At 35.4% G+C, this 15,818-nt stretch overlaps 2 protein-coding genes across 3 annotated transcripts in view; one reads left to right on the forward strand and one right to left on the reverse strand.

Annotated features, from left to right (window-relative positions):
* Nucleotides 1-1,895: 1,895 nt before the first annotated feature.
* Nucleotides 1,896-14,795, reverse strand: LOC139959988 (uncharacterized). Its single transcript, XM_071957969.1, has 4 exons — nucleotides 14,703-14,795; nucleotides 14,171-14,254; nucleotides 8,939-9,039; nucleotides 1,896-3,285 (listed from the first exon to the last, which is right to left on the reverse strand). Exons 1-4 carry the CDS (start codon nucleotides 14,773-14,775, stop codon nucleotides 3,199-3,201), a joined length of 345 nt encoding a protein of 114 aa, XP_071814070.1. The 5' UTR covers nucleotides 14,776-14,795; the 3' UTR covers nucleotides 1,896-3,198.
* The window catches only part of LOC139959974 (uncharacterized), a 132,900-nt gene continuing 121,233 nt past the window's right edge, over nucleotides 4,152-15,818 (forward strand). The window contains exons 1-3 of one of the 2 annotated variants that reach the window (XM_071957935.1): nucleotides 4,152-4,903; nucleotides 6,599-6,678; nucleotides 7,232-7,585. In XM_071957935.1, the coding sequence (XP_071814036.1) occupies nucleotides 7,570-7,585 (16 nt within the window). In that variant the 5' untranslated portion in view covers nucleotides 4,152-4,903; nucleotides 6,599-6,678; nucleotides 7,232-7,569. Of the gene's footprint in view, nucleotides 4,904-6,598; nucleotides 6,679-7,231; nucleotides 7,586-15,064; nucleotides 15,386-15,818 lie in introns of those variants that run through there. The other variant, XM_071957933.1, reaches the window with a different exon arrangement.

Genomic DNA, 15,818 nt, shown 5'->3' on the forward strand with positions numbered 1-15,818 from the left:
CGGCATTGAATAGACCACTTTTTGATATTTCCTTATCATTCCCAGTTTAACTTAAATTTTCAAAACTGTTGATTGTGTTACTTTTGATTGTGTAATTTTTGTATCATAACATTTTATACTCTCCTATTTATAAATAAGGGGTTAATCGACGGTCTAGCGTGCTTTACTCACAGGATTAATGCGATCCAGCGATAGCATTAACACCCGGAGTGCATTAATCATTTGAGTAACGCACGCTAGACCGTTGATTAACCCCCTTCATTCATACACTTCCATTTGTGTGGGGGAAAAATCATAAAACAAAACATTTTTGGTTACATATAACCAAACATTTATTAAAGTGATGCCCCGTAATTTTACCGTGCGTTACTCACAGGATTAACCACGGTCAGCTGACTTGAATGGACCAATAGGATTTAGGAATCTTTACTAAGTATGAATGAATTGTATTTTATGCTATTTATATTGGAATAAAGTAAACTGCAACTGAAACTGTGGCAACATAAGACGAATTACGAGTTTTGGTTCGACTGAGCATGTCACCACGCAAGCGCATCAACATATGTACGTTACATCAACTTGACGACTTGAGTAGGGATCCCAGTTTGCCAATCGGTGACACCTCCAGAGTATTCTAGTAGCATTCTACGTTGAAACGTGTTTTTTCGTCTTCTTTTTGTTGACGTTATGCGATAGATTTGGTGTTTGTAATTACAGCACGCACGTGTGTTGAGAAAATATATACTTGAGAACTATATAATCGAGGTCATCGCTTCAGCTAACACCTCTACAGTCACTCACGTTTTCATTTTTAAAGATTCACACGAGTTACCGATATCAAGTTTCCATGCAACGATATTGAATGAAATTCGAATTCTGTCAAATTAACAAATAAATCACATCTTAAACATCAGAAAAAAAAGAAAGAAGAAGAGCCTCCGAAAGTTCGATATAAAGAATTATTCTTTCAGAGTTTTAACTATTTATCGCTTTCGCCATGGCGATAGACGTTTTATCACAAAAAGAAAAATGTATTCGAAATGACGAGGTAACCAATTACCATTGGCTCTACAATTTGCACAAAAAAAGTAAATGAAATTATTGTGTACACCCTCCTTTGCGCAAATGACAGGTATAGGCTACATTTGTTCGTTTGCTGTTGCAATTTCTATTTCTATTTCTAGTTTGGGTTTTCGTTTTCCATTTCATATTTTGGAGGTGCTTTCCTTCACACAATTTATGAAGACCAGTGTACGTGTAATTACATTGGGTGACGTAATAATCGATATAGTCCAGTCGATTTATGATATAATTTTTTCTTCTGTCCTTTCTGATCATAGACGTCACTGGAGATCGATTTTAACGTGATCATTTGTTTATTACGGTACGTTGCCTTCATTAAGTAAGAACTTGACGTTACGTTACGTAATGTCCAATGAGGTTTACAGATGATAGACATAGCGGAGTGACGCCTCAGAGTTGAGAGGGGAAGCCTTATAAGCCTCAAGCAACAACAAAAAATAAATTAAAAAAGCGGTGCACACAGCACATTTCGTTCAAAGGTGACCGGCTAAATACCGTCCTGAAAATGTGTGAATCGAATCTCATTGCCCTAATGCGGTATCGCAATTACTCACTTTAGCCCACCCCCCCCCCCCCACCCTCCCATGTAATCATTGGTGCCGGGCACCCAAGTTAACCACTATTAAAATAAACTAGCGTGCATACTTGTGCAATTCCCATTTCAACTTGTACACCTGTTTATAACTCGAGATGATCTGTTAGAAGGCCCCTTTAGGCTACAGTACAGCACCATTTTAATTTAAGATTAAGTGAAAATAAATTGATCTTTCCAATATCGTACACTTATTTCGCATAATTTGTAGACCCGGAGTAATACGAGTAATGCAGACCTTTCACAAGAGCCACTGAAATGATTGCTGCATTTGTTTAACTTTAACATTCTCTGCACGCAAATATAATAAAGCATAACATATTTTGTTAGATTCTTGCATTTTTAATATCTCGAGAAAGTCATTTGACTATTGGCTTAAAGGATCACCCTTTTTTCGAATGAAACACTAAATAGTTATCCTCGAGCCACGAAAAACTTCTACAATAACACCGCAACTTCAAAGCGAATGTAGTGGATTCCAGAAGATTCAAATCCGAGTCCAGGAATTGGACTCGAGTAGTAAAGCCCTGGTATAGGTTCGATGATTTATTTCACAGTAATTGGTCACAGCTTCGTATTGTCTTTGTCAGACAGGCTCTATAGAGGGTCCGAATGTATTATTTCTAGCAATACTGAGGTTAGAGTTGGAGTTGTCTCTCTATGACATAACAACAATACATTTCAAGCTATATTTGTCTTTCTATGATAAATGTACGGCTGTTACCTAATTAGAACAAACGTGTTATCCTTCTATCCATGCAATAGACCACATATGCTTGCCACATCCACCGCTTTTGACAGGCCCAAAAAAACAAAACGGAAACTTTGTACATCTTGTGGAGTATTTTTCACGAAGAAACCCTAGAGGACCTATGGGGCCCTCTTGACCTTGAGACAATGGGCCTTGGCAACTCCTGTCGCTTTGGTCCTCGCCTCATCTTCTTATCGGGTAATCCGGCACTGATAATAAGCCTATAATACCTTCACGGCAGACACACACACGTATAGAGGAATGACCTCGATTTGCACAAATATTATTTTGAATCCTGGCAGTCATCAGGACTGTTGTGATCATCAATAAATGATTAAGACTGATATTTACAAATCTTTGGGACCAATAAACAGTCAAATTTATATGTTAGTATTTTGTTATGGTAAAGACCAGTAAACACAGTCTAGTAAAGCATTTGCATGAATGACAAAGAAAAAACAAATTTGATTTTGAGGAAGGCTACTCCAGATTTGTTCAAATGATAAATCTTAACCGTTCTCTTTTTAAATGGAAAAAAATATCCACATATAAAAACATAAGCCAATATACTGGTATGAATTATGAGACTATACACGATTATAAATACGAAACTGGCTTAAGCGTCACACTTAGTGTAAGATAGTGCATACAGTGCACCTGTTTGTGCTAATGACGTCATTGTGAAGAAATCCGAAATTTCTTCGTCATCCAACGGAGAGAGAAATCAGAGGTAAATTAAAATAATTTGTTGTGTTCCGTGTATGTATATTCTTCAAAATAATTCAGTCGAAGTGTGTCGTCTGCTTCCCAAACATGACCTAGTAGCCACCAAAATGTCTTCTGATATCTTTAATTGTTCCTGTAAGGAGAAAACAAACATACATTTACGGGAATTATTCTATTCTAGTTTAACCGCATCCGTAAGTTTCAATTTAACTTTCATCAAGTTCTTAACCGATCTCAATAGATTTAATAAATATATTTGATTGGTTCCATCAAGTTTTCGAAGTCAAAAATTTCATATGAGAAATGTGTGACGTCACCATACAGGTATTGTCGGTCTTACAGTCATATCTTTACCATAACTCGTCGTTATCTGTCGTGACGTCAGAGGCAAATACAACTAAAGAAATTCTGATCAAATGTATGTATGTAAGACTAATCTATTCAAATCTGTGCCAGAATTTCAGAATTACATATAACTTGATCGTTAATTATACGAGATGAATAAAGTGTGCCGGGATATTCATAATGGTACGGGAATGTTAGTTTGTTTTCCGCTCACAATTTATTCGTGTAAAATACAAAATTACCAATATAAAAACTTATTCATTCAAACAATCTTGTTATAGTTTTTTATTGTCCTCTTTTCCTTGAAGCGGAACTTTGGTATTCGTTCAGTCTTAGGCATGATTCATTTCATTCAAACTGTTATAAAAGGATTTCCTCTTTTTGTTTTTGTTTTTCAGTGGTCGGATTAACTGAGCGCATGTATACAGTAACAGACAGAGGTAAGAATACCTCCTGGATTCAGATAATCACAATGTCTTCACCAACGTGTGCGTTCATCATCTATTCATCAAAGTATGCATGAATTTAACTGCTACATTGATATTTAAATTAACAGCTATACTCCCATACGGAAAAGATAAACACGTGCAGGCCTGTCTGTGTACACTGTACGTCGGCTTTCAGTGAATAATCTTTATATGCAGACGTTAGCAGACGTTAACTTCACCACTACCTTCGATGGGACGATAGGGTTGAGTGTGGAACAAGTTGTTTGTTACACAGGATCTATTTTTGGGTTAATTTTCTTAAATAGAAACTTCATTTGCACACTTCGGAATGGTTTATCTTCTCCACAGTTTTGGTACTGGATTATCTTCATGTTAGTACCAATACAATTTATGGACAAATGTTCCTTACCGCAGTTTCCAGTAGAACAATATTGTATATCTTATCAGGGAGCTGCTAGAGTAGCAGCTCCCTGATCTTATCATTGACAGATAATATAACCGGAAACAATATTGCGTTTATTCCACATGAACATGCTGTTGGAGAATATAGTCTTGTATAAGTCAATGCGAACAATTCTAACTCGTGTAACAATATGGGTTTTTGGAACTAAATTCAGGATTTTTGGAACTAAATTCAGGATTTTTGGAACTAAATTCAGGATTTTCGGAACTAAATTCAGGATTTTCGGAACTAATTACAGGATTTTGGGATCTAAATTCAGGATTTTCGGAACTACATTCATGATTTTCGGAACTAAATGCAGGATTTTCGGAACTAAACTCAGGATTTTTTAAACTAAATTCAGGATTTTCGGAACTAAATTCAGGATTTTGGAACTAAATACAAGATTTTCTTGCGTTCTCTGAGTGGTTGAAAATTTATAACGAAACCTGCGTAGATCAATGAGCTGCTTATGGTAACCCTTTGTCCAGATAAGGAGGCTCTCTGCCCATTTTGTAAGTATATTGTTTTTACAAGTTAGATTAGGCCTAGTCTGTTTCGTATATGTGTTCTAAAGTTATTCAATGATAAATCTAGTATCTTAGTGATGCAAGCTACAAAACAGATATTCATAATAAGTGCACTTTAAAAGTATTCTAACCACATATATTCATAGTTATAACTATTATGCAAGTGATGTAACACACACATCAGGGCCTCTAATTTTACGGTCGTCCGATTGTCCGAGACGACTAAAAATTCTTTTGGACAACCAAAATCTCATTTGAGGTTGTCCGACGGACGACTAAATTATTTGTGGAAACCTTTAAATTGCTTGCGTCCAGCGGACACAAAATTTTTGTTGTTGTTAAGAAACAAACCCCAAGTACACTCTCACAACTAGGTCAACGGAAAACATAACAAAACGCATTTTTGAATGAACATCTTTCATTATTTCTTTTCATAAAACCACAAACTTCTTTTGACAAGAATCAAAAGTTCTCCCACTCCTACAGATCATTGAATTTGTTTGAAAATAAATACATCATAACAATCAACCGCAAGGTACAGGGTTAACAACAATCCATTACGGAGATTTTCATTCTTAAAATAGACAATGATGCTTTACCAAAATTCCCTTGATTTGATTGGCTAATAGTCCCTCCCGATCGTCTGGAAACATTCTTGCAGTTGCAGTGCTCAATGAACACGAAGTCAGTTGTTTAAGAACAATTACTTGCAACGTTTTCCGTCCCCTGCGCAGCCCCTTGTGGCTATCGTAAATTATGTGTGCACTCAAATATCATGACGTTAAGCCTTGTTGTCTCATATTTTTACGTACATTTTGACAACAATCACTGGTTGTACGAAGATGCACTTGAATTGTTTCTGAGACTATCACGTAATATTGTAATCATTGTTTGATCAGAAAATGTTATGAGTTGAGACAATCTATGACTTTTGTGGGAAGCTAACAATCCCTGATTCTGAAAAAGATATTTCATCTCACAGTATGTTTCTTCTCTCTGCATTAAGAGTTGCTAATGTAAAATGCGCATTCATACTACAGTAGTTTCTGTTGCAAATTTGTTCGCGGTCCAATTGACCATGTGCTTCAGTAAATTTTATTTTGATGCAACATTCGTGTGTAAACTACTGTACTTTAGAACAGGATAAATGTTGGATCCGGTTTTGAGGATTTGCGCATGTGCAGTTGAAAATGAAGTTCGAACAGGCCTGCGTATATACATGCACTAGTACAGTGTAATATGAAGAATTTAGCGAGAGATATGTACACTGTAGGTACAGTGATTTTTGAAGAGTTGGTTGTTGGAAGCGCTGCAAGGTCAAAGCATGGAGCTACTACGGAGTTGGCGAGCAGGGAAGTACAAGGGCGGATGAAGGAGGGGTGGGGCTGGGGGGTTTGGTTGAAACGGCAGAGTGGGCGAAAGGAGGTGTGGGCCGGGCCGACCCTGTCAAACAGCGAAGCTAAGGCACTGAGCAATCTGCCCTATATATTGTGTATAACATTCACAAGTATAGGCAGTGATACTACACTACACTAGCAACAGTAGGTAATGCAATAAACGCAATTGGTGTTCGATCAGGACGCAAGCTTTTTTTTACGGCACGCAAACTTTTGGGGGGCTTGCCTCTATGGGACGCAAACTTTTTTTTTAATAACATTACTGATTTTCTTATATCGACAGAAAGGGGAATCCTACTATTCAGTGGGGTTGTATGAATGAGCAGACGTTAATAAATACCTGGACGAATCCATTTATTTTAGGTGAAATATGATAATTATATTTGCAAATAAAGGAATAATAAGTTTATAATCAAGAACCTATTTCCATAATTGATTAACTTTTTACTTTTAAATATATTCATACATAAAAAACGATATAATGTTACAAAATATTTAGCAGTGTGTTAGTTATAAATGTTAAAGATTGTTCAGACATCCCTTCAAACCGTGGAATAAGACGGAATAAGAATGTTTTTTCACATTCTGGAGCCAATATACCTTGTTATGTAAATTACAAAATTTAATTTGGTCTTTTTTCCCATTTTTATTCGGACAACCATTTTTTTCCGGACAACCAAATTTTGAGTGTAGGTTGTCCGAAGGACAAGTTAAAATTTTCTGAAAAATCAGGCCTGCACATATATTCATAATAGATTAGCTATGTCAGTTTTCTCAGCCACATATATTCATAGATAGGCTAAATTAACGTGTTTCTTATTTATTTTAAGCCACTGATATTCATCGACACATCTGTTATGGAAGGGGTGTAAGCCACAGATATTCATAGATAAATATGTCTCGTGTGTATTTGCAGGATTTTCGGATCAATACACAGGATTTTCTTGCGTTCTCGGAAGCTGGATGGATTCATAAAGGAACCTGCGTATATCAATAAACTGCTTATGCATGACAACCCTCTGCCCGGATAAGGAGGCTCTCTGCCCATACGCCATACCGAACACAAACAATCAAACGGCGCCATTTGAAATCCCTTGCCATGGCTATACTTTCAAGGGATATCTTTATTTCCAATCTAAGTTGTGTCGGATTCTATTTGTCAATCGTGGTGATCGACTGATCTTTTACTTCGCTGGTCCGTGCACGGTAAGTACCTAGGGACAGTAAGGGGACCGAGGGGAAGGAAGGGAACAGATGAAGAAGAAAAACCGTGAGTACACTTTTACTGTACTAAATGTTCCGGATTGTCTTAATAACACTGGAAGAAGTCGCATTCAAACAATTTAATTAACTACATTGAAACCGCATTTAAGATCCATTTAAATTATTTATTCAACGGATACGAAACAAAGCTTAATGAATTACAAATCCCAACGAAATTATAAATAACTATTTGTAATTCCAACTAACTACGTATGGGCAATATAAACCATCTGTTTTATCGATAACAAAAAAAGTATGCTTAAAACGTCGAAATTATTTAAACAATTTTTTAAGCAATTTTTTAAGTATATAACTAATTACAAATGTGAAATTAAACAAATGTAATCAATGCAAAAAGCGCTTAATTTACTTAATTCAATTTCCATTACAAATCCTCATAACCTATCTCGCGGATAAGTGGATCAACTTAAACCAGCGATTGTAAGACATCTGACATTTCGTTCTCCTTTAAAGGCATTGAAGACTCGCCCCAAACCGCGTGCCGCGCTCTGAAAAAGTTGCTTGCAAGTTAAGTTTTCTTCTTGTCGCTACAAAATGCAGACAGTAATGAAACGTGATACCTTGTTATCTCTTATCTAGACCTGAGATGTCCATGGCTGATATATACACTGTGTTGCGGATATTGATCGTAGCTGTATGTATTGACTGTACACTAGTGTCTATTTACCAACGGTAGCAAGCTGTGTGTGTATTTTTTGGGATCGATGGTGGTGTCTAACACTTCTGTTACACCTCATTCGAAACTAGGTCATATTACCGGCATGAGACGTTTGTGCGCGAGTCTTCACACCCTTTGAGGGAGAACAAATATTTAGCGGATGCATCTACACTTTGATTTCAAACTCTACACGTTATTCAAGTTTGAAGACCGTCACTAAAGTATTTATTATTTATTATGCCTCGTAGCTCACTTGTATCTTCATCGCTAATGGCGAAAAGAACATATTTAGGGTTTTGCTGTACACCACTTTTCAAATTTGTATTTTTAGTGCAAGTGCACGTTAAAGAACTTGTTTTGGGGACCATTATGATGTGTCTGGAGGCGCTTCTATGACATTACATTACATTTTAAGTTCAGTATTTTTTAATTTTTTTAAATATCGGTTTCATTAAAAGACCTAGTTTTCAGCGACACTGTACATAATGCTGCTTTCATGGAAAGTATGTCGCTTGAGTACAAGCGTTTCACCCTATTATTCACACCGTGCCTCGCTATAGGAAATATCTCAAAGAAATGTTCTAGACATCAGCTCGTCATTGCGAACGTAAGCCCACGAAAGGGATAATACAGCCAGTGTATTTATATGTACACACGCACTACCGAACGGCAGTTCCATACCTGCCGATGTCGATTCCATTCTCGATGCGGTATTGACGGTTTCGCAAAAGAGAGACAATACCGATGCATTCTGGAACCGGTTACACTAGCTACATCGGCATCTGAAAATAAAAACGTGGTCAAGTTGAATTTACTATGTCTATATACAGTAAGTTAACGATTTATCACAACGTTGTTTTACGATTGTCACAAGTTCTTTGTATTTATGTTAAAAAATGTTCTATTGTTGTAGTATATACATTCATATATATATATATATATATATATATATATATATATATATATGTATTATCTTAATGTTGTAGGCCACAGACATTCAAAAATACATCTGTTATGTAAGTATTGTAGGCCACATATATTTTTAGATACATATGTTATGTTAGTTTTGTAGGCCACAGATATTCATTGATATATCTATTATATGTTAATGTTGTAGGCCACAGATATTTTTATATACATATTTTATGTAAGTGTTGTAGTCCACAGATATTCATTGATATATCTATTATATGTTAATGTTGTAGGCCACAGATATTCATAGATATAGATGTTATGTTAGTGTCGCAAAATATATCTCTTATGTAAGTGCTGTAGGCCACATATATTTTTAGATACATATGTTATGTAAGTGTTGCAGGCCACAGATATTCATAGATATATATGTTATGTTAGTGTTGTAGGTCACAGATATTCTTTGATATATCTATAATATGTTAATGTTGTTGGCCACAGATATTTTTAGATACATATGTTATTTTAGTGTTGTAGGCCACAGATATTCATTGATATATCTATTATATGTTAATGTTGTAGGCCACAGATATTCATAGATATAGATGTTATGTTAGTGTTGCAGGCCACAGATATTCATAGATATATCTGTTATGCTATTTGTTGTAGGCCACATATATTTTTAGATACATATGTTATGTTAGTGTTGTAGCCCACAGATATTCATAGATATATATGTTATGTTAGTGTTGCAGGCTACAGATATTCATAGATATATCTATTATATGTTGATGTTGTAGGCCACAGATATTCATAGATACATATGCTATTTGTTAGTATTGCAGGCTAAAGATATTCATTGATACATCTTAAATGTAGATCTTGTAAGCTATTTTTAAAGATAACAAATATGTAAGTTAAGTAGGCAAAAGATATGCATAAGTAAGCTAGGTTATAGTTTAAACTGCTGTGTTGGCTATTCGTAAGTATTGTAAACCACTAATATTAATGGATTAATCTACTATGTAGTCCATACATATTCATAGATAAATATGATTCGTATTATTCTAAATCACAGAAATTTATAGATAAATCCACAATGTAAAGTGGTATAGGCCACATATATTCATTAGTAAGTTTAACTATGTTAGTATTCTAAGCCACAGATATTGATAGATTAATCTGTTATTTAGGCCATATATTCATAGGTAAATATGATTCGTATGTATTCTAAGTCACAGATATTCATAGATAAATCCATAATGTAAAGTGCTGTAAGCCACAGATATTCGTAAGTAAGAACAACTATGTTAGTATTCTAAGCCACAGATATTGATAGATTAATCCGTTATTTAGGCCATACATATTCATAGATATATATGATTCATATGTATTCTAAGTCACAGCTATTCATAGATAAATCCATAATGTAAAGTGATGTAAGCAACAGATATTCATAAGTAATTATAACTATGTTACTATTCTAAGCAACAGATATTCATAGAAAAATCCATAATGTAAAGTGGTGTAAGCCACAGAAATTCATAAGTATAACTATGTTAGTATTCTAAGCCACAGATATTGATAGATTAATCTCTTATTTAGGTCATACATATTCATAGATAAATTTGATTCGTATGTATTCTAAGCCACAGATATTGATAGATTAATCTGTTATTTAGGCCATACATATTCATAGATAAATATGATTCGTATGTATTCTAAGTCACATATATTCATAGATAAATCCACAATGTAAAGTGGTAATGTAGGCCACAGATATTCATAAGTAAGTATAACTATGTTAGTATTCTAAGCCACAGATATTGATAGATTAATATGTTATTTAGGCCATACATTTTATAGATAAATATGATTTGTATGTATTCTAAGTCACATATATCCATAGATAAATCCACAATGTAAAGTGGTGTTAGCCACATACATAAATAAGTGAACTGTTAGTTTTGTAAGCCACAGATAGTCTTATATTAATCCTATTCGTAGGGTTGCTAAGCCACCGTTATTGAGAATCAATATGTTATTCAGAACTAAATATTCATTGATTACTATGAGTCTTATATGTACTCTAAGCAACAAATACTCATAGAATAATACATAATGTAAGTGTTGTAAGCCACAGATATGCATAAATTTGTTTCGTATACCACATATATTTCATAACTACAGATATTCCTAGAATGGTCTGTTTCCAAGGTATTTTATGCCACAGATATTCATAGATAGATCCATTATGCATGTGATGTAAGCCACAAATATCCATAATAAAATAAGTAAATTTTTTTTAGCCACTGATATTGGTAAATTTATTCGCTCCGTATATGTAAGCCACATTTATTCATAAGTAAATTAGCTATAAGAGTATTGTAAGACATAAATATTCATAGATTACTTTGTTTCGTGTGTATTCTAAGCCACAGATATTCATAGATAGATCCATAATGTAAATGGTGTTTCTATAAATAAAAGATCTTACTATTCAAGTTTTTTTCCATTCCTTGTATTCCGTTGAACCCCACATACTGTGGAATTTCAATTAATAATTAACAATTTGATAAAAGCTGCTTCACGTGGCCGCCGTAGTTTCTGTCACACAATGAAAGTGGCCTGTATTGTAGGCAGTTAATGACATCTGCCATAGATTTAAGTTTCCTACGCCACTGCTGAGGCGCTGTTATTAGTAGCCTAACATTACAATTAGAAAGGACATTCTTTAGGAAAACTTATTTTTGAACGATGAAAGCGAAAACAATTCTACGCATCCATGTGCATTTTTTAACCTCGTTCTAGAGATATTGAGAATTCCTAAATGTCACAGTTTCGAAGCAAGTAGGCTGGACGTCATAGACTGCACATTAACAGCAAAATGTGTTGTTTGGTTTGCACTAGGATTGGTTAGGGATCCAACTTTTCCTAAGGTGTTTAATTATATCAAAATATACGGAATAAAAACAGATTAGTAAGGGTGTGCTTGTTATATGACATCACACTTGGGCTTACGCTTATGTATCCTATCAAATCCAGTGATTGAAAAGCATTACTCTGAGTTTCTGATTGTCTGCGTGTCTGATTGTCTGCGTGTCTGATTATCTGCGTGTCTGATTGTCTGTGTGTCTGATTGTCTGAAAGTTTGATTGTCTGATTGTCTCTGCGCTTGTGATTGTCTCTGGGCTTGTGAATTTGTCTCTGCGCTTGTGATTTTGTCTCTGCATTGGCTTGTGATTTTGTCTCTGCATTGGCTTGTGATTTTGTCTCTGCGCTTGTGATTTTGTCTCTGCGCTTGTGATTTTGTCTCTGCGCTTGTGATTTTGTCTATCTGCGCTTATGATTGTGATTGTCATCTGATTGTCTGCCTGTCTGATTGTCGTTTGATTTTCTGGCTTCTGATTGGCGTCTAAATGTCGTCTGATTGGCGTCTGATTGTCATCTGATTGGCGTCTGATTGTCATCTGATTGGCTTCTGGTTGTCTGAATGTATGCTTGTCTGTGTGTGTGTGCGTGTCTGGTTGTCTTTTTTTCTGGTTGTCTCATTTTCTGGTTGTCTCATTTTCTGGTTGTCTCATTTTCTGGTTGTCTCATTTTCTAGTTGTCTCATTTTCTGGTTGCCTCATTTTCTGGTTGTCTCATTTTCTGATTGTCTCATAGTCTGCACTTCTGCCTTTCTGATTGTCTACGCTTCTCATTGCCTACGCTTTTGATTGTTTATTATCATCGCTTCTGATTGTCTGTGCTTCTGATTCTATGATTGTTTGCGTGTCTGATTGTGTGATTGCGATGGTCTGTGCGTCTGATTGTTGGTTTGTCTGATTGTCTGCGTGTCTGATTGTCTGATTGTATATGCGCGTCTGATTGTCTGAAATTCTGATTGCATGCGCTACTGATTGTCTGCTTGTCTGAGTTTATGATTTTCTGTGTGTCTGCTTGTCTCATTTTCTGGTTGTCTCATTTTCTGGTTGTCTTATTGCCTGATTGCCTGATTGTCTGATTGCCTGATCGTCTGCGTGTCTGATTGTCTGCGTGTCTGAGTATCTGCTTGACTGGTTGTCTCATTGTCTTGTTGTTTCATCGTGTCGTTGAATGATTGACTCGTTGACTGATGGTCTAATTGTCTGATAGTCTGCGTTTCTGATTGTCTGCGCTTTTAATTGTCTGTGCTTCTTATTGTCGCTTCTGATTTAGAAGGTATCAATGGAAGTTATGGAACTAACTCCTCGCCGTGTCCTACGGGACGAAAAGAGGGCATGAGCAGGGCCTCGGGGGCAGTTCCCCAGGCGCTCAACCATGTGTTTATTTTTTTTTGACATTCAAAATCAACCATGTGAGAATGGACCTAACTACACACGTGCACTATGGCGGAAAGTACCGATGGCGGAATGACACTGCCCCTGGCACAGTAAAGTTGGTTGAAAGAAACACCACGGTAATTATTTTACAGGAGTCTCAGTTGTTTATTAGTGCATATGATGCACCGTGTCTGCTATTATTCTTTATCGGATCAGTTGGTTGAAATACTAACCTTCTTCATCATTTTACACTGACAATTACTAATCAGTGTTATACGTGTACTTCGGCTTGATCAGATGGTTGGTTGCACACATAGGCCTATGTCCATGTTGTTTGTGATCGGCCTAACTAATTGATCTGGATTTGACAAATTACACAACTACGGTGGTTGTCATGTTGGTACATGTTTCATTTACTGCATTGTTACTGTTTATACTTTTAGTTGACTCAGGGCATTCATACAAAACAAATAACAAATCCTTCGATATAACCCAAACACTTGCCTTCTAAACTTGCCTTATTATTTCGGTCCTCGCTTACCTGTCTCCCCACAAACTTGCACCTAATTATACCGTGCCTAGAAATGACCTGGTAACCATTTAACACTGTGCGCACTCTATGACCGGCTCCTCTGGTTAATGCCCTTCCTTCTCATTCTGCCATCCAAAGTGCCAACAATAAATCCCAAACACTTACCTTCTAAACTTCCCTTCTCTTCATCTTCATTTCTTCTTTTAGGCCTCGCTATGGTTATCGTCTTTATCTGTCGCTGTACCTGCCCTTTAGAATGAAAAGTTATCTTAAAACGTTGTGTTTCTTCTCATTGTTTGTTTGTTCCCATTTTCCTTTGTTAAGCGCTTAGAAACTTTGTATTAGGCGCTATATAAATGTTAAATAATTATTATTATTCTCCCTGGTGTTGTCCGGCCAAATAAACAACACAAAAAAACACAATGAACAACTGAAAAGTTCTTCCTAACCCTGTAAGTACCCCACGTACACTCCAATACTGGGTATATTTGCAGGCAAGTGCAGTTACAGTTAAGTATTCCGCTTACTGTTAAAGTTCATATACGGTGTTCATTGATTATCATATTCATTTATTAATATATATATATATATATATATATATATATATATATATATATATATATATATATATATATATATATATATATATATATACGTCAACATCCTAGCAATCAAAATATAACTATGTGTGTACTACCTTTAGAAGTGAAGCGAGATATCGCCTTTAAAACGTACACGTTTCGTAATTTATATTTGTATGAATTCATCATGCTCTGCCAGAATACGTCGTATGACGATACAAATCACACCTGTCACTCCCTGGTAGAGAATGACTATTTTCCAGAAAATCGAATTATTATAACAAAAGGAGTAGACCGCGCCCGGGATCCAAATCATTTGTTATGAATCAGAGGTGTGAAATTTATCGATGTTTGGCACACGAAAATCTGCCGTTGAAGGACGTACATTTTAAGTTATGTTTCCATACGATTAGTAGGACATTCAAAGTTTGATAGCTATATGAATAAGCATTAATATACTTTTAGTGTAATTGAACACTTTTGACGTCAATTTATTTTTTACTGAAGTGTGTAAAAAAAAATAAACTTCTAATCATCGTTTAAAGTTAAAAGGAATTCTCGAAGCCATATAAAACTGGTTGGCAACTGTTCCTTCGAGTTCTAACTTTTGTTTTGTGTTTTTAAGCGTTTTTTTTCTACTGGAATTTTGATTCAAAAGGATGCTCAATCAGTAAACATTCGGAGTATACATTGATTCAATTGTGTAAGAACAAAACTTTACTCATCAACAACATGGAATTTAAATGGAAAATTGTACTTCTGTTTCTTGCCATTTTCGTTGTGAGGGTGAACGCACAAGGTTAGTATACTCAGAAAAAAAAGTTATAAAGGCTCATGGTCCGTATTACATATAACATGACTTTTACAGATATATAGGTAGAATATTGCGCATCTTATATCGATAATGACCAGCCGGTTATACGTAAAAAAAAATAAAGATTTGGGCTATTTATGACTTATCGTGCAATTATTAAAATAATCGCAAGGACTGGAGTTTACTATGTTAACAACTCGTTTACGTTAAGAAGCAACACGTTAGACTATAATATGTAACACACACCTAGTAATATGCATCGTAATTTACTTCATAAAACCACTTGCAAAACATAAAACACAACACACCACAAAGAACTAAATGAAAATGGATTAGGTAATACCAAAATCCAGCATATTGTCACTATTAAGGCCCGGTCACACTATACCGATATTTTATCGGAATACTATCCGATTTT

This window comes from Apostichopus japonicus, chromosome 19 (assembly GCF_037975245.1).
Source record: "Apostichopus japonicus isolate 1M-3 chromosome 19, ASM3797524v1, whole genome shotgun sequence".
Classification (NCBI taxonomy): Eukaryota; Metazoa; Echinodermata; class Holothuroidea; order Aspidochirotida; family Stichopodidae; genus Apostichopus; species Apostichopus japonicus.